Source organism: Macaca mulatta, chromosome 4, assembly GCF_049350105.2.
Source record: "Macaca mulatta isolate MMU2019108-1 chromosome 4, T2T-MMU8v2.0, whole genome shotgun sequence".
Taxonomy (NCBI): Eukaryota; Metazoa; Chordata; class Mammalia; order Primates; family Cercopithecidae; genus Macaca; species Macaca mulatta.
In genome coordinates, this window is record NC_133409.1 from 128,418,656 (window position 1) to 128,437,594 (window position 18,939).

An 18,939-nucleotide genomic window follows, 5' to 3' on the forward strand; every position below is an offset into this window, starting at 1 on the left:
ATAAATGATTAGAACTACTACTCAGATCTCTAGAGAAGTAGTTTTATGATACATATAATATTGCTTTATATGATAAAAAAAAGGGAGTTTCTAAAATGTGTGTATTGGTCTATGTATTACCATATATTTCCATACCAGTTACCTATTTTGAGGATCATCCTTAGTGTGACAAGGGGATAATGCATTTGGAGAGAGTCATGAAACCTTGGAACAGTTGAATAAGGCAACTTGTTTCCTAAGGACACTAAAATGATTGTCATGCTACATGAAGAATACAGATGAGGTTGGAGATCCTGAGCTTGGGTGTTTCCCAATCTGAAATACCAAGATTGGAAGATTTCTTCCAAAAGCCCAGGTGTAAGGACAGATTGTGGGTTGGGAGATTTGTGACCTGAATGTCAGGCACAGATTTTGTTCCTGCTCACTGAAAGTCCACGGTGTGTGGGCTGATAAGCCACCAGGCAAGTCAGGAAGTGTTAATATATTCTAACTACGTCAGCCATCTGCATTTTCAGTCTTCCCCTTAGGCACTCACCCAGAGGCAAGTATGCTTTCTACTTCTGTTAGCACTTCCTCTACTCCTATTAGCTTGTATAGATTAGCAAGAAGAGCCTAAAGGTCAGCACATCGCTAAGGAGACCAGATGTTCTTGTGACTCCCCATATGGAGCAAATACGATGCATTTCAGGATAGCAAAAAGAGTGGTAATTGCTAAAAACCTTCTATGTGCTCTGTCATCTAATTCTCTAGAAAGTCTTGAAGTAAGTATTATTCCCATTTTACAGATGAGTTCACTAAGACTTGGGGAAATTAAGAAAAATCTCTCAAGGTCACAACATTAAGTAAGTGCCACAGCTGGATTTAAATCTGCTTAACTCCAAAGCTCCTGCTCCTTCCAGCACACTAGAGCAGTGGTTCTCTAAGTATGTTCCCTGGACCAGTAGCAGCAGCAGCACCTAAGAACACGTTAGAGGTGCAAATTCTCAGGCCCCACACTAGACCTACGGAATCAGACTCTGAGCGTGGGGTCCAGCAATCTGCTTTAACACTGACACCAGGGGGTTCCAATGCATGCTCAAGTTTGGAAACTGCTGCGCAATACAGCCTTCAAGAAGAAGAGGATACTGCAGTAGGTGCCAGGTTACATGAGAGTGAGCAAGACAGGGTCAGCCACACTGAGCAGCCCTGGACAAACCTAAGGAGCTAAGGATAGAGATAGCTCTTCTCTAGCTGTATGCCTGACTGAGCAACATCACTGCATGATGTGGTTTTTCTGCCCCCCACATTGTACCAGTTCTTTAAAGAGCCAGTAGCTATGATAGCAGAAAAGAACCATATCAGAGCTTCACATCTGGTTGTCAACATCATTTCTTCTAACAACCTAATTGCTACATGGATTTGCTCTCATTGAGATGTGGAATAAAAGGTTAGGTAATTTACCAAGGGTCAAGTGACTACAGATGACAAACCCTGGGTTTCCCAAGGACTGCTGCTACCCAGGTCCCAGGGGCACACGCCCTTTACCTGCTGGCAGGCATTAAGATGAAGACAGGCAGCCATTGTTGGGGAGGGAGTTGACATCAAGCTGGTATCTCATCTAGCTCGTGACTTTTCTACATTGAACACCTTCCAGGTGTCCCGGTGAGAACACAACATGGATGAGGCTTACTTTACATCTGTCAGAGCCCTGGCAAATGCCTTCCCGGGTGCCTCTGGCATTCTCTGTGAGAAAGAGAGTCACAGCCTGACAACTCCCATAGCCATCAATGGCAATGCTCCTGACCCTCAGACATTCCGAAAGGATTAAAACCAAGAGCAATCCCAACCTAACAGACCCAGCCCATAGCTTCTTCTTGAAACTTTCCAAACTAACCCCGAAACTTGCCCCACCCATTACGCCTCTGGGCCAATGGGCAGGACCAAAATTCAGGAAGAACATTCAATGCCCAGACAAGTAACCATGTTGTTTTGTTTTTCCAAGCAGTGCTGAGAGAGGTTTAAACAAACAAGCACTCACACCTACAGCTAAGCAAGGGCAAGAAGCAGCAGCCAGGTGTGGGAACATGAACGCCAAACACTCGGGATCCAGACAGTCTCCCAGGAGAGCCCATTTCCAATGAATACTTTCTTCAGATGCTCAGTGAAGTGCAGTCCCATGGGGTGCCTGGGCAACTGCTGGCAAGCAGCTTGTTTAGTAAGACTTCATTTATGACTTACCTTGAGAAAGCCTCAAAAGAGAGGCATTTGCAGACTCTGCATTACTGGGCATCAGGTGTGGGGTGTCACTCTATTATACCCTGTTACAAGCCGGGTTTCTTGCTATGGGAAGACTCCATAGGACCTTCTCTTTCTATCACCAGGGTGGTGGAGCCAGTTTCAAATAAGATTAAACATTGCTTAGTCACACAAGTTTTCTATTCTTCCTGTTTTCTGATTCTTTGATTAAATGAGAGTTCCTAAAGGAGCAATCATTATTTGTCAAATCTTTCACAATAACACATTATAAAAGGAGGATTCTTTAAATAATAAATTATGAGTCATCTTTCTCATTTCCCCCAAATGGCATGAAGGTCAAGTTGCAGCACCATAGATTTCCAAGTGTTCATTATCTGTCTTTTCTCCAAGGGTAGGCTATTAAAGGTAGTGAGTATTAAAAGTCATTCCTAACTAATTAGCTCACTCTGGAGCTAACTGCCAATTTTCGGAATATGCTGAAGCTTTCTCAGAGAGCTGATTACCAAACTGTCACTCCAGTTAATGTTGAAAACATTATCAATTTTTTTTCCCACTAGCCAAATACTTTATCTTCCAAGTTTCTTAGAATTTGCACAGTTTGAGATGGCAGAACAAAGACCCCCATGAACATTTCCATAGCACTTAGCCAGCCCAGGACAACATACAGGAAGTGAGTGAAGGTGGTGGGAGGGTTAGAGCCAGTGGTTCCAAATTTTTTTGGCACCAAGGACCAGTTTCATGGAAGATAATTTTTCCACAGACCAGTGAGGGGGGATGGCATCAGGATGATTTAAGTCCATGACACTTACCATGCACTTTATTTCTATTGTTACTACATTATAATATATAATAATATATTATATATTAATTATATATATTAATTATATATAATAAAAATTATACAACTCATCATAACGTAGAATCAGTGGGAGCCCTGAGCTTGTTTTTCTGCAACTCGATGGCCTCATCTGGGGGTGATGGGAGACAGTGACAGATCATCAGGCATTAGATTTTCATAACAAGCATGCAACTTAGATCCCTTGCATGTGCAGTTCACAATAGGGTTTGTGCTCCTATTAGAATTTAATGCTGCTGCTGATCTGCCAGGAGGCGGAGCTCAAGCGGTAATGCTTGCTGGCCCACTGCTCACCTCCTGCTGTGCGGCCCAGTTCCTAACAGGCCAAGAACTGGTACCTGGCCCTGGGGTACAGGTTGGGGACCCCTGGGTTAGAGAATGCAGAATCACAGTGTTTGCAACCACTAGACACAAACGAAGGCCCAATTCTGCATCAATTTCATTAAATTTCACTGAGTTCCATGCCAGTCTTTGTCTATAAATTAGGTCTACGTAATTTTGACAAAAAACGGAACCATCACCATTATGATAAATACAAATTTAAATGCAATTACAGGTTAAAGTGCTTTGGCTGGGAGTGGGGAGCAAAGTAAAATAAAGGGGTGATTGAAATGTCAATGGAGATGTGAATTTGAATTCCGATTTTGTCCCTTACTGTTTGATCTTGGGCAAATTCCTAAAATTATTTGAGTCTTAATTATCTGCTTTGCACAAAGGAAATGGTACCATCTACCTCATGGTGGTATTCTGGAAAGCTGAGGCTGTGTTCAGCTAGGTCAGTGTAGGGCACATGGTTAAGTACTCAGTGAATGGCTGCTGTAGTTCATAGTAGTGTCTTACTGTAATAAAGGGCAGCTCGTTTTTTTGTTTAGAAGTTAATTGTTGATGCTGCAAAAGAAACTTGGGGCCGGGCACAGTGGCTCACGCCTGTAATCCCAGCACTTTAGGAGGCTAAGGCGGGTGGATCACTTGAGGCCAGGGGTTTGAGACCAGCCTGGGCAACATGGCAAAACCCTGTGTCTACTAAAAATACAAAAATTAGCCAGGCATGGTGGCATGCACCTGTAATTCCAGTTACTCGGGAGGCTGAGGCAGGAGAATCATTTGAACCTGGGAGGCGGAGGTTGCAGTGAGCTGAGATTGCACTGCACTCCAGCCTGGGTGACAGAGCAAGACTCTGTCTCAAAAGAAAGAAAAAAAAAAAAAAAAAAAAGAAACTTGGAGGACTGACCCAGTCAGGTTCTTGTCCAGTCAGAACTCAAGAGCCCTTGGCTAAAATCCATGCTTGTCACAATGGCTACCCACTCTCGGAGTTTAAAGTTAACACTATCCTTCTGGCCAACTGCCAGGCCAACTGCTAGACACAAAACCTCATCTCCAATCTTCCACACAGCCCACTGAATACAAGTAACAGATCAGGTTCTTCTGGTTTCCTTTTCCCACCAGGTGTCTGCTTTTTAAAAAAGGAAACCACTCCAATAAGATGGGAGTGTTCTCTACATGCCCCACATCAGGCTGCACTAATTTATTTGTTCCAGCAGGTTTTTCTCCGTGGATGATCCATGTCTTAAATTGACTCGTCCCTCCTGATATATGAAAGCCTCCATTGAGAGAAAGGAGACAGAACAAAGCAAGAGGTAAAAAAGGAGATGTTATGAAAATCCAGGGTGAAAGAGAGAGACAAGGCAAAATGAGCACCAGAGACCTGAACCTAGAAAACCGAGGTTATGACAAAGAGAGGGACATTTTCTGGAAAAGGAGACCCTATCCTCAACTAGCTGTCTCATGGTTTCTTGGCAGGATCTAGTTTTACCTTAAGGACAGCTACTTAGTAAGTCTGGTTAAAATGAGGTGGTTACCATGAGACCATTGCTAGACCTACCATTAAGTAAGCACACAGGACAAATTAATATCTCCACCATCCATTACATAATGCAGGAGTCTATATATAAAACCACAGGCGAAACAGTTTTCAAATAAAGTTTTCTCCATCAGAACTAGTGTGTGTCCTCATTCCTGAGAACACTACCCATCTGATGACACACTGTTGGCTTGGTGGCAGGAATTGCAGAGCTGCTAATAACACTACTATAACAACAAAAACAGCAAGACCTGTAATAACAGCAGCCACCCACTTCCTGAGAGCGTATGTTTTATGTATCCCACTTAATCCTCACTCTAAGCCTGAAAGGAGTATTACTGCCCCATTTTAGAGATGAAGGACCTGAGGCCCAGAGAGGTTAAACAGTTTGTCCAAACCTACGTGGCACGCTGGGATTCAGACCTATATCCATATGCATGATTCCACTGGCATGTTGACTCAAAAATTGTAAATCCAAAGCAGTTTTAAAAAACACATTTGCTTGCTTTTCTAGAGCTTTTAAAAAATGCTTCATTGTGCACTTTCTTATAGATGTATTTTAAAACATAATATATATATTTTAAATACATGCATAACACATTTGGTTCCTTATAAATGCCTTAGTCTTGTGTTTCTAATTATTGAAGTTAAGTGATAGCTATAGGAGGGTCAATGATTATTCTACTTTTGTATGTTTTGAATTTTCCGTAATAAAGTTACGTTTAATTGGCTCTTTGGAAAATTGGATGAGGTAAGACAACAATAATGGTGAAGTGAGATTTCAACTCTCCATGGATGTCACTGAGTGGCAATGTCCCTAATCGCCTTCTATTAATAAGCAGCTGCAATGCAGTCCCTTGAGAGTGCTGCTGCAGCCCTGCCACACACTAGCAGCATGCCCAGAGCACAGCATCACTCATTTTCTTTTTTTCTCTAAGACAGTCTTGCTCTGTCGCCCAGGGTGGAGTGCAGTGGCACGACCTGGACTCACTGCAACTTCTGCCTCCCAAGTTCAAGCAATTCTCCTGCCTCAGCCTCCTGAGTAGCTCAGATTACAGGTGCGCATCACCAGGCCAGGCTAATTTTTTGCATTTTTAGTAGAGACAGCTTTTCACCATGTTGGCCAGGCTGGTCTCGAACTCCTGACCTTGTGATCCGCCCGCCTCAGACTCCCAAAGTGCTGGCATTACAGCTGTGAGCCACTGTGGCCAACCAAGCGTCAGTCATTTTCACCAGAGCAGGACTGGCTGTTCAGAGTAACTCTCAGACACAGAATTTTCCCAGCCTTCACCCCATTCACTAAGCATGTCTTGTTGGGTGTGGTAGATTTCACAGGAGATGGCAGAAGTGCTGCTGTGAGAGGCTGGTGTGAGTGATCCCACCTTGCCTGCTCACCTCATTGACAGCCAGCTAGTATGTTTTCAGACAGAAAGATTGGGTCACTCAGGACCATTCCTCCAAACTCTCCAGAAAAAAGACAATATCCAGGCAAACATTTTATGATTTCTTACCAATCCCTCTTTTCATTATCAATGACTTTATTTCCACTTCCTTTTTTTTTTTTTTTTGTTGGCTCTTTTACCCACTGAGGCATTATTTTCTTGCTAAAAAGAAGAAATAACTAGCTATGGGAAAAAAAAAAATAAAAGTGGGTGAACAGGTCATACTAACCTCCTTTCCTGCTTTCACCTGTCACTCCCACAAGACAAACAGCCAGCCATATACTGTACTCCTCCCTTTCCTAAAGGAAGGGCTGGATGGGGACGGGGGAGGGGCACTGACAGAGAAAGGTATCCTTTCACATAATCAAGTTTTTCTTCTAACTACGAGAGGGGCCTTCTTGGAAACGGCTTGGCATGTTCTCAGGGCAGAACTGTCTGGTTGATGCTGTTTCCACTGTGAAGCTTCAGTTTGGTTCCAGAACTCTGAAGTTCAAGAGCACTACAGGGTCCCCAGCATAAAAGATTAAGATGAAAGTGACATTTTCCTCTCAAAGGAAGAGGGGAAACAAACAAAATCCCCCAAAATGAAAACAAAAAGCAAACCAAGTGAAAATGAACTAAAGGAGACAGGCCAAAGGAAATAAACTAGGTGCGTGACATTTCCTAGGAAAATGTAAGCACACACATGCCATTCTGTCCACCTCCAGTCCAGAAAAGCCATGATGAACTGAGTAGTAAAGGATGGGCTTTATATAAAAAAAACAAAACACGCCATGCAAGTTCTACTTGTTCTTCCACGTCAAGACAATTCCCATTAAATAAAACAATTTGCTTATATATAATCAGTCCATGAGTTAGTGGCATCATCTTTATAAGGTTAAAACAAAATAGAGGATGTCAAAAAACCTTAAAATAGAGAAAAGAAAATTGCTATGCACAGATTAGGGAGCAAGGTATAAAATTGACCAGCCGAAACTCACTTATATGCTACGTACTTTCAGCTCCATAAATAGTTTTTAAAATACACACATATTTACATACACACAGCCAAAAAAGCTAAGTGAACCCAATAAGTAAATATATAGAAGTAAAAGAAAGTATTGTATTTGGTTGGTTGAAGACGGGTTTCTAAGCAGTCCACTTGGCCAGACTGCCACAACCCAAAATTACCAGCCAGAGTCAAAGGCAATTCTGGGCTCTGCCCTGTGTGAATGCAAGTCCCACAGGAGGTCACTCACAACTGATGGGTAATTTAAATATGTAATAGACCAGAGCACACTGCCAAAGAATTTGGCTACCTGCTATCACTTGAACATACAAAGTAATAATTTTTAAAAGCTGTATGGCCAACGTCCAGGAAGAATTTATTTCTTGGAGAAAAAAAATATATATATGATTTTCCTAGACACCACACAGTGACTGGCACTTTTCATTTCTCTTTTATCACAGCATACAAAAAAGAAGTCAACAGAAACACACCAAAACTTTTCCCAATATCCCTTAAATTTGCAGATTTAAAATTAAATCTTGAAGCAGTATTTTCTGATACTTTGATTCAAACTCTATTTACAAATTAAATTGCACTTATAAAGATAGCAACATTTCTATTTTGATAGGTTATTTTGCTTTATTGTGGTTGTATATCTGGATATAAAACTTTTAAAGCTTTCTTGAATAAAAATCATTCTTTTGCAGTACATAATTTATTTGCCCACTGAATGTCTGAACCAGTTTTCTCTTTTTGTGCTTTTCTGATCTATTTTATTTTACAAATGGCACATACCATCAGAGTAGGTGCAGTCTGACACTGCGCTCATTATGAGAGACTTATTCAGAAAAAGTTAAAGTGTAAGGAATAAAATATTAGCAGTCAAATCCTTTGGTTCATCTTTTCAAAAAAAAATCAACCGATACAATTACAAATCATTGATAATTCATCTTTTTGGTTAAAAACAAATCCGCCAGGTAGATTACTGATTAAAATACAACACTGCTTTAAAATACCACATTCCTATTCTCATCTCACTGTTCAGAGATGCCATTGTTTACAACTGATTGGACATGACACAGGATACAGTAAGGCACAAGTGGATGGTACAAATAAAAACAAATACTTTAGGACTTGTTTCTCTGCACAAATACTAAAATATGTACCGTCTTCAAGATAAAATAACAAAAAAGAAATACATATTTTTGTTACGAAATACCTATACAAAATTTTAAAATTTACACCATCTGAGCTGCCAAAAAAGGTTTAAAAAGTATCCATTTTTCCCCATACATAAAACTATCTCTCATCAGTAGGTCCAAGGGAACCTGGGGGATTCAAAATGTCCCAGCACTTTATGGAAGGGAGTAGGATAAAAATTCCCCTTTCTGCTCTCCCTTATCCCAACATAAGACAAAAACAAAGGTCGTATGTTTACAGTAGTGTATTCTACTTATTACAAACAACTGAAATTTAAAAAAAAAAAAAATCACGCCGGGAGACCACTGGTGGCTGACTGGTTGCGGGACGAGTAAGGCACTTCCTGGGAGACAGCAGCTTCCCCACACTCCACGGGAGGATGGCGCGCGGGGGCTGGTTAGCTAAGACAAGGAGCACGTGAGGCTCCCCGGAAGCAGACAGGAACGTCTGGACAGCAGAGGAAGACACAGGAGGTAAAACTCGGAGGTGAAACTCTACACAGAAGTGGTCACTCGGTCAATGGCATGATTGACCTCGTTTTTGTTTGAGTCCAGTCCTTTAGCAGCATTCATGTCATTCCGTAAATTCTCCACTGTCTTTTTCATGTGCTTTAACTCCCCTGGGTGTGGAGTGGCTCGCCTTAGAAGTGTTCTCTAAAAACAAACAGTGGAGTGAGTGTTTTGGTTTTATTCCACTACTTCTTCAAAACATGCAGCTTCAAGGCATTTGCATTCCAATACAAATGTTACCTTCTTAGAAATTCTGAGTTAAAGCGGGTGGAAAAGCTTTCTTTGGAGGTATGTGCATTTATCAACTGCTCACTGGTAGTTAAGGGAAAGGGAAAGTGTTCCATATAACTTACCTCGTTACTATAGAAGGATTACTTTTAGAATAAAAGAATACTTATAAATATATGAAATTACTATAAAATAAAAATCTCCATAAGCAGCAAGAACAGTTATTTTAAAATTTAGGACATAATTATAGGGTGTGGGGAAAGAAAAAGATAAAAGAGTAAATAAAAAATCCTAAATTAAAGTCACTATAATGTTCTACTATTACCCAAAGCGATTCTGGCTTTTTTCAACCCTTGAGGCATGCAAGAAGAAGGAAATCAAGAGGGAAATATTTCCTTTTCTTATTTTGCTGCTGTGTGTACTATTTCTATGACCTACTGATGAAAGTTCACACTCTTCTAATAAAGACTGGAAGTTAAGTAACAGGGTATGAGTAATTTTTAAAATATTATTTAATATGATACATGATCTTTAGCTCATAAAACAGCGTGTACATCTTTTAAACGGCCTATCCAAGCGCTTTAGGGGGAACCAAACTAGCTTAACAAAATACTGGAAGAGGCAATGAAGTAACTGGTGATAATCACACTCTAACAAGTCTTGAGGTGAGTATTAAAGAGTCATTGACAGTGAGTAATTTTATCATCCCTAATTTGCGTTTTGCCCTTTATGATTGTATAGGCCTAAAATCCCATTTGGTGACAACTGGAATAACAAAGACTGTAGGCAAAAATTTAAAAACTGCCTTTGTTTTGGGGGCTGCAAGTACCCTCTTAAGTTCTGCTTAGGAAAAATCTCAATTAGTTTAAGGAATTTAAGAAACCAAAGTCAACTGCTAGGAAGATGTCAAGCCTTGTCACCAACACCTAGAGATGCTGGATGTCTGAGAGACATTTTCAAGTACAGATGAAAGTAAGGGTGACTGGTATTTTCCAATTTCTGAACAAAAACTTGTTAACTAATCCAACTAAGATCCTAAGCCCTCTACAAGAAGACTAAGGTGAGCTGGTTACATGAAGAAGGCACAGAGGTCTGGCACTAAGTCAAATCATGGCAAGTAAATGGAGTCAACATGGGAAGAGACAGCATTCACTGGGAACAATTAAAAAAAAAATGTTTCAGTGGGAGGGAAAACTATCACAAATAAAAAGCAGCACCATAAAAGCAGCACAACACAACAATAAGAGGCCGGGCACAGTGGCTCACGCCTGTAGTCCCAGCACTTTGGGAGGCTAAGTGGGGAGGTCACTTGAGTCCAGGAACTGTAGACCAGCCTGGACAACATGGTAAAAATGCCATCTCTACAAAAAATACAAAAATTAGAGGGGCATGGTGGCAGGTGCCTGTAATCCCAGCACTTTGGGAGGCCAACATGGGTGGATCACTTGAGGTCAGGAGTTCAAGACCAGCCTGACCAACATGGTGACATCCTGTCTCTACTAAAAATACAAAAAAATAGCTGGGTGTGGTGGCAGGTGCCTGTAATCCCAGCTACTAAGGAGGCTGAGGCAGGAGAATCGCTTGAACCTGGGAGGCAGAGGTTACTTGAGAGGCTGAGGTCGGGGGATGGCTTGAACCCAAGAGGTGGAAGTTGCAGTAAGCTGAGATCACTCCATTGCACTCCAGCCTGGGTGACAGAGGGAGACTCTGTCTCAAAAAAGAAAAAAAAAATGAGTTCCATTTGCCTCATTTACCTTTTGTGACTGAGTACCTAGAATTACCTAGTTTTGTCTTCTAAAAAAATTCTTAAATGCTGAAGGCAAGGCAAGGCAGAGAACATACTAATTCAAAATAAAGAATATCCTAATTAGGTGCCATTCTCAATCTTTTAATTTTGAACTTCCACAGAGGCAAAGTATCTGCATTTCCATACCGTCTCATTGTCTTCTTCATCTTTCTCATCCTCCACAAATCGGATTGCACTGACTCTGTTGACAGCACGCTCGTTCCAGGCTTCATCAGAGACATCATTTACCAAGTTCTCCAGCGCACCACAGCGAGGCAGATTCTCTGCAGTGACAAAGACCACATCAGCAGGGAACTGCGGTTCATGTGACCGGTAAAAGCCATGAACTTTGCAGCTGACAAGGCAGAATCTATGCGGAGGACCAGGGGTAGAACACCAGAAAGAAGGGTGGTGTTCTGTGGCAAGTTTGGCTTTAAAACACAAACACACACAAAATTCAAAAACAAAAAGAAAAAGGCCCGGGGCAAGGTGGCCCCTTCTTTTTTAATGATGTATAACTCTATTTGAGATCATATAAAATATCTGCTAAATTAATATGTTTAATATTTCATCACAGAATGTCATAATTTAGAGTCCCTTTTAAAATACTTATTTTATGCAACTTCAAAACTGTCCTGACAGTGATGTGGCCGCACAGGTTGGACACCAGTACTTTCCTCAGTAACACACTCTACCACGTTTTCCCTTAGGGTCTTAAAGTCCTCCCACTTGGGCTCCCATTCCCCCAGGGCACTCCGGTTCCCCTCCACCAAGCCCAGCCCTCAGCAAGGGGTTTATGATAGCATTTTGATGTTAACGTGAATTTTTTTTTAACCACGCGGTTTACAAAACAAAGATACAATGACTCAAAATAATTCAATGGCTTAAAAACAGTATGCCAGTGGTGTTAGTACTAATCCCCTGAACTATCAGTTTGGATTTTAAGAGACTCTGTTACCACTTTTAGAAGTATTGTATTTTCAGCCTTAGCTATAATTCAAAACCAAAAAACTGCTTATGGAATTTCAAACATGATAAATAGATATGAGCGGCCCTTCTGCAAGGATGTAGGGTAACCTTTCCGGAAGAGTCCCACAGTGTCCTCACCCGAGCCGGCTCTAGGTGCAGACTGGATATAACACAATCACATGAAGGAGTAAGAGGCCTTATGGACAGACATTAGGTCCTACTCAATCTCGTGGCCCTGTGAATACTGTCCTTAAATTAAATTCACCTTGACAAGTAGGTTCAGAAGGCAGCTGAGGAAGTAAGACACAGGTTAAAATCTTCTCTCCCGTGGTGTAGTCTGTGTCTGTCTGGAATGTAAGCAGGGGCTGGGACTGGTTGTCAGATAGCCACAGAGCCTTCAACTTCAAGGCAGTCAGGGATAAAGGTAGATGCAGCAACCTATTTTTTTTTTTTTTTTAAAAAAAAGAGACATTACAACCTCAAATTTTATAATCAAATCAATCCCTATCCATAAAATGAGGAAAAATTAAAAACAGCTTCCTGAGATTGGTTTCAAAATGTAAAAACGATGTTATGTTTTTAAGACACTTGACATACTCTTTGCAAGTGGATTCTTCAGTAGGTTCCTGTGCTTCCCTTTTCTGCTCTCACTTCTCCCATGAGAACCTCCAGATTACAGGGCAAAAAAAAAAAAAAGAGAGAGAAAATTGTAGGACACATTTTTAGGGTCTTGTACTAGGTTTCATTGTAAAGAGAGAAAAAAAGTCAAGGTGATTTTGGAAGGACCCAGAGGAGGTTCTTTACCTCTGATGGCGACAGCCTCACTGACAGGGCTGGTTTTGAAGCTGCGGGATTACCTGTTTCCAGGAGCACCTGATGAATCAGGCCAAGAGGAAGGAGGTGCCTGGGGTGTCAAAGCATTTAAGTTGCAGCCAAAATAAAGATTAAACCCCACATTGTATGGACTCCATCTAGTTTCTCTAGGGAGATTATTTCAGGTATTCCCTTCTAAACCTTTATCTCTCAGTTTCTAGAAGCTCTTACTTCTCAGAGTCCTAGGTGACAATTAAAATCTATATCAGATTATTTCAGTTTCAAATGAGGTAGTATGTATGAAAGTACTTTAAATGTTATAATGTGACACCTAAAGATTAGTTTTATTTTTATGTTTGCACAAAGACTTCACAGATTGGTTGCAACCCGTAGAATCTATTTAGTAAAGACCACTGCCAGAAATCATATGTACACCTATTTCCAGTTAACATTAGCAGGAAATCTACCTATACATCTTACCAAAAGACTAACAGTGAATTCTCAGACGCACATACCATTTCAATTGACAGAACTTATGGGAAATAAACTAGAACTCTCTAAAGATATGAAAAGAAGCTGTATTCCAATAACACAAAACTAATCAGAGGAAAAGGTAGGCATAAACTGGTTAAATTACTTTAATAAAAGAAGTAAAAAAAAATCAAAGAGTGCACGGACAGTATTAACAACAAAAGCATCATTAACAAACTTTTCACAGTAACAATACATTTTGCAAGATTTCTGTGTTAGTTTCAAAGATGAGAAAATATTTTCTTTTCCTTAACAATAGTCCAGTAAAGGCTGAGTCCATCTCATGCATATGTATTGCGTGCAATACTGAGGAAGTACTGTGAAACTGTAACTTAAGTGGGAGTGAGGTTCTTAAGCCAGTGTATCCACGAGAACTGCTTATGTTAAAGTACTCTTGAAAAGACTATGAATTGTACATTATAATATTTCACTAATGAGAGCAGTATGAGGTGAGAAATACATATTTTCAAATCCTAGAATCCACCCAGTGCCACCATATGCTCACAGTTAGAGAAGGACACCTGAGGGAACCACAGGGAACAGCAGAATCACAATTACATTTCTTCTTACTCTGAGATATTTGTTCTTTAAGGGATAGAACTGAAATATCTTCTGCTTATACAAAAATTCTTTCTCTTTCTATCCAAAGAACGTTACATACATGTAAACTCAAATGCAAGAAAGTTAAAAACATGTATTTGCCAGGTACTGTGACAAGGATTTTTTAAATAGGCATTATACACTGTTAAAGTTTGAAGTACATCAAACTCTTTCATTTTATTGAACAAAAATATAATTTATTTAAAATTTTTCTCGTCTATCTTTTAAAAGAGGAAGCAAGCTAACATCCACTAGAATGTTTAAAGTTTCAAGTCTTGGGCAAGACACTTACAGTCAGCATCTGTACCTGTGTTACTCATGAGAACAGAAAGAAAAAAAATCAAGACTTGAAAACTGGCACAAAACACAGATACTCAAACGTGGTCATTGTAACTTCTCAGACTAGAAGCCAGCTGAATGTTAAAGCAAAAGTATAAATAAGAGGCTAAAAAGAGCATCGATAATACTAATAAATAACAACTTCTAAGGATGACAAACCATATGACAAAAGCTAAATAAATTACTAGACTCTACAACAACAAATCTTATCAACATATTTCAACTCAGATTAATGAGTTGCCTGAAACACCAGTTTTGCTGCAAAGAATCAAAGTGCCAGCTTGAATGTGGCTGCTGCTGACTGAGTCCACACCACATATGAGCTGCCCACTGTCTTGCGGACAGAAGTGTTGCCAGTGGTGTCCAAAAGAAAAAAACACCCTGTTCCCTGAACAGTCTGCCCACTGAGATTCTGCCGGCTGGCTAATCCTCTAACTCACTATAGCCTGGGGAAAAAAAGACATACACATGCTTTTCTGTCTCTCTTGGGTAAACCATCCCAGCTACAAGTCAGAAAATCGATGAGAAATACATTCCTGCTTTCCAAAGGAGCTAATAATACATTTTTGGTTTATTCTGGTACCTTCTGTACACTATAGAATAAACAGAATCAACACACAAGAAACCACAGCCCGTAGGCATCTCTGTGTTCTATTTAGGACCACATGCGCCCAGAAATAAAAAACTTGTGGTTACTATTCACACCAATGGTACAAGAACTAAAGCAAATGAATGACCAAACTGTAAGCCTCTTGTCTCCAGTTATATCCATGACCAACCCAGCCCCAGACCTTCCATGCCTGTGAACTACTATAGCAACTGCCTTCTCAAATTTATTTAATATCTAAGCATGGCCTACTGATTAATATTAACTTCACCAGTGACTGAATACGCCTTACAATGTAATGTTTCATCTTTCTGTTACTTTCTACCAGAATTTTTAGTTTTAAGCAAACTTTTCAAAAATGTTTAAAAATATATATAAATTGAGAACATAACTGGCAAAAAATTAAACAATATTAAAATATCTAAAATGAAAACTCCCTATACCTTCAAGTCTCATCTAGGGGAACTACTATTATTATTTGGGTACAATGCACAAATAAGTGATTTTTTTTTTTTAAGGAAAAAACCCCACCAAAATGAGAGCTCTATAAACTGCTCAACATTTTCCCTTTTCACTCAGTATCTTGGGTCTCTTTCTGTGTCACTGCACAGAGAAATATCTCATTCTTTGACTGCTTAGTATTCCACAACAGTACGCTGTTGTTTGTCTTTTAATATTTTTAATTCTTTGGACTGGGTAATACATACATAGTATAAAATTAAAAAGTGTAAGCTATTTCCTATTTTCCAGTTGACAACCATTGTTTCTAATATTCAGTACTACTAATATTGCAAGTAAGGAAAATCCTCAAATGCTGAGTTTTGCACACTTGATGGATATTCCTATGGGAGAGAGTCTAAGTATTAAAGAATTTTGTGTTCTGTGCTCGGGTAACTGATGATATAAGACATTTTCTTTACTGTCACAGAAGGTTTAATACTTAGTTTCCAAGTGACAGGTTATAGTCATCCTTGCTATAATTTATCCTACCAAACTCCAAAAGAAAGTTTCTAGAAACTCACAGTGTACGTTTCCTGCTGCCATGTGTTATTTTCATATACTTGAAAGAAGAGGCAGAAGCTTCTGTTACATTTAATATGATTTAGTATGATATCCTATGGTATGACATTTCTGCAAGCTAAAAGGCTGACCAGGTAGCCCTTTTTAAAAAAATTAGTTTCTATACTGATACTTTTAATAAGCAGTGATTAAATATTTTAATAGGCTTAAAATTTGATTATGAATCGGCCGGGCGCGGTGGCTCAAGCCTGTAATCCCAGCACTTTGGGAGGCCGAGGCGGGTGGATCACGAGGTCAGGAGATCGAGACTATCCTGGCTAACATGGTGAAACCCCGTCTCTACTAAAAATACAAAAAACTAGCCGGGCGTGGTGGCGGGCGCCTGTAGTCTCAGCTACTTGGGAGGCTGAGGCGGGAGAATGGCGTGAACCCGGGAGGCGGAGCTTGCAGTGAGCCGAGATCACGCCACTGCACTCCAGCCTGGGAGACACAGGGAGACTCCGTCTCAAAAAAAAAAAAAAAAAAAAAATTTGATTATGAATCTACATACGTATGCATGGACTAAATGACACACTTAACTGACTCAAATGACAACTGTGTAACTCAACTTTTTAACTGGGTTTTCTCCATCCCAGCCCAAGCATAATAAAAATTTAACTTTCTCTTTTTCTGAGAACTGGAGAAATGGGGCCTTCATTCATGTAAAAACAGTTTTTCGCCATCACAGGCATCTTTCTGCTCAAGAATTGATGCAAATTCATGCTCAGTAGTGTGGCAAGAACCAGCAAATGTTGACTCATTGAGTTTCTACTGCTAGAGGATAAAGATCAGGAAAGAAGTATCCTCCTCAAGCTGTAAAGGCTCATGCCTTAGTTCTGCTTAGTTCAGCAGAAATCCGAGGTTCAACTCAATTTAATCCTGGGTTTCCGGCAACCAGTTAGTGGTCTTAAGAATCTATCAAGATGTCCTGAAAGCATTAACTTTGAAAAGGTGAGCATTCTGAGGCTATAACTCACCTCTAGATTCCAGCTGAGAACTGCTGTTTATTTAGCCCTGCTGTCTATAATCCATTAGCAAGAATAAAAAATGGTGACCTGTGCCTGACCAAAATGATCAGCTAATCAGCACTCAGAAGACAGTCTCCCAAACACTCTTTAGACTGCTGGCCTTTACCATTTAAGATCATTGATCATCTTCCCCCAAGCAGTTGAACCTTTTTCTCCTAACTATATTACACTCAAAAGCAATTTTTAATTCCTTTTGGCAAGGAAGCCTATAATATAAGCCATCCTGCAGTGACCTGCTATTCATCCTGTAAAACTATTAACATTTTTGTTCCATTGAAAATGGCATCTGTTATGTGCCAGGCACTCTGTCATTGCATCTGACAAGTGATACAATGACACATAAACCAGAAGAACATCTAACTTTAGGTAACTTCAGGCTTAGAAGGGTTACCCATATGAAAACTGGCAATTCTCACATGGTACTGTGACTGCCATGGCAGGGGAATTTTCCCAAATGCGAACTCAGAAAGGAGGCTCCCTCAAGAAAATAAAGCTTGAGTGATGAAGAAGAGAGTCAAGGAGCCAGAGAAGAGGGTCCCCAATAGAAAGAATAGCCTGTTTCTGTTCACAGAGAAGGCGCATATGACATTTAGGGCGCTGAAATTGGCTCGGAATGACGGAAACAAATGTGTTCCACAAAGATGATGAACAGGCATATTCTAGAAAATGGCGCTCAGTCCAACATGACCTCTGCTCCGGAACTTGAGAAATGGTGACGCTGTGACCTTGGGGATACTAGTCTGGCAGCTCTGAACTTTTTTTGTATTATGAATCATTTGGAGATTCTGACATTAGCTATAAACACTTCCCTAAATACACAATTTTGTTTGTATTTTCAGGGGGTTCAGAGTCAGTATGTCAAGGTCCCCTGGTTAAAACTGAGCTCGAACTCATTTGTGCTCACTTTCCAGGTGAGGAAACTCTGAAGCCCATGATGACTTACAAAAGCTACTTAGAAGAGCTAAGCCACAACCCAAGTCTCCCCATTCTTAGTTCAGTGCTCTTTCCCTGGCATCATTGTACCATCATTCCAGGAAGCATTTCTACAAAAGTGTCCACTGACACTTTAACCCATGCTCAGGTTTCCCCTTTCTCTGCTCCATTGGGCTCAAGCACTCTAGCCCCCATATGAAGAACTCCCTGAGGCCTAGGTCATTTGAAAAATTGGGATCATATTCTGTAAGATAAAGCAAAGACAAAAATTTGAAGATGCACGCAAAGATTGGGATGTATGCATATTTGTTTCCCTCAAGCAAAGCATACAACAGGCTTACCTGTTCCCTGCCACATCCAGCACATGAAGTTCTGTTGCCTGTGACATCTCTGCAGGTATCCGAGTTAGTCTATTGTCACGCACACAGAACACAGTGAGGCTGCAGCACCCGCCGATCTATGGTGAGAAAGGAAATAAATCTTTTTTTCCAGTTTTCTAGGGGAGATGGAGTAGGATCAGAGTACCTTGTTTACCAAACAGTATAAAAAGGATGCATAAACTTATACCACATAACTCACTGGTCTCACTGATGATCAATAATCATTAATTTAAATCATACAAAACACAGCCCTATATGTTCATAAAAATCTCTGTGAAACGTTAGATGTACATGTTCTAAATTAAATCAAGAAAATCAATGATACACTTTAAAAATTTTATTCTAAAGAAGAAATCATTTTCCACTGCTGATATCTAACCCAACTGCATCTGTTAAATATGTTAACCAAACTATACAATCCAGAAAAATACTATGTGGTAATATGCAAGTTTAACAATTGTAGTTTCAAAAGTTAGGTCAAAGGTGATCCTGATAAACACACAATTCAAGACTTGCCCATTATATTAACTTCAGCACTCTCCATGTTTTTTTTTCCAAAAAAAAGGGGTATCTTA

At 40.1% G+C, this 18,939-nt stretch overlaps 1 protein-coding gene across 2 annotated transcripts in view; it reads right to left on the minus strand.

Annotated features, from left to right (window-relative positions):
- Positions 1–7,757: 7,757 nt before the first annotated feature.
- LRRC1 (leucine rich repeat containing 1) overlaps positions 7,758–18,939 on the minus strand; it is a 130,045-nt gene continuing 118,863 nt past the window's right edge. Inside the window, 4 exon segments of one of the 2 annotated variants that reach the window (NM_001266506.1) lie at positions 7,758–9,235; positions 11,253–11,389; positions 12,340–12,512; positions 18,326–18,441. In NM_001266506.1, coding sequence (NP_001253435.1) covers positions 9,077–9,235; positions 11,253–11,389; positions 12,340–12,512; positions 18,326–18,441 — 585 coding nt within the window. In that variant the 3' untranslated portion in view covers positions 7,758–9,076. 2 annotated transcript variants of the gene reach the window in all.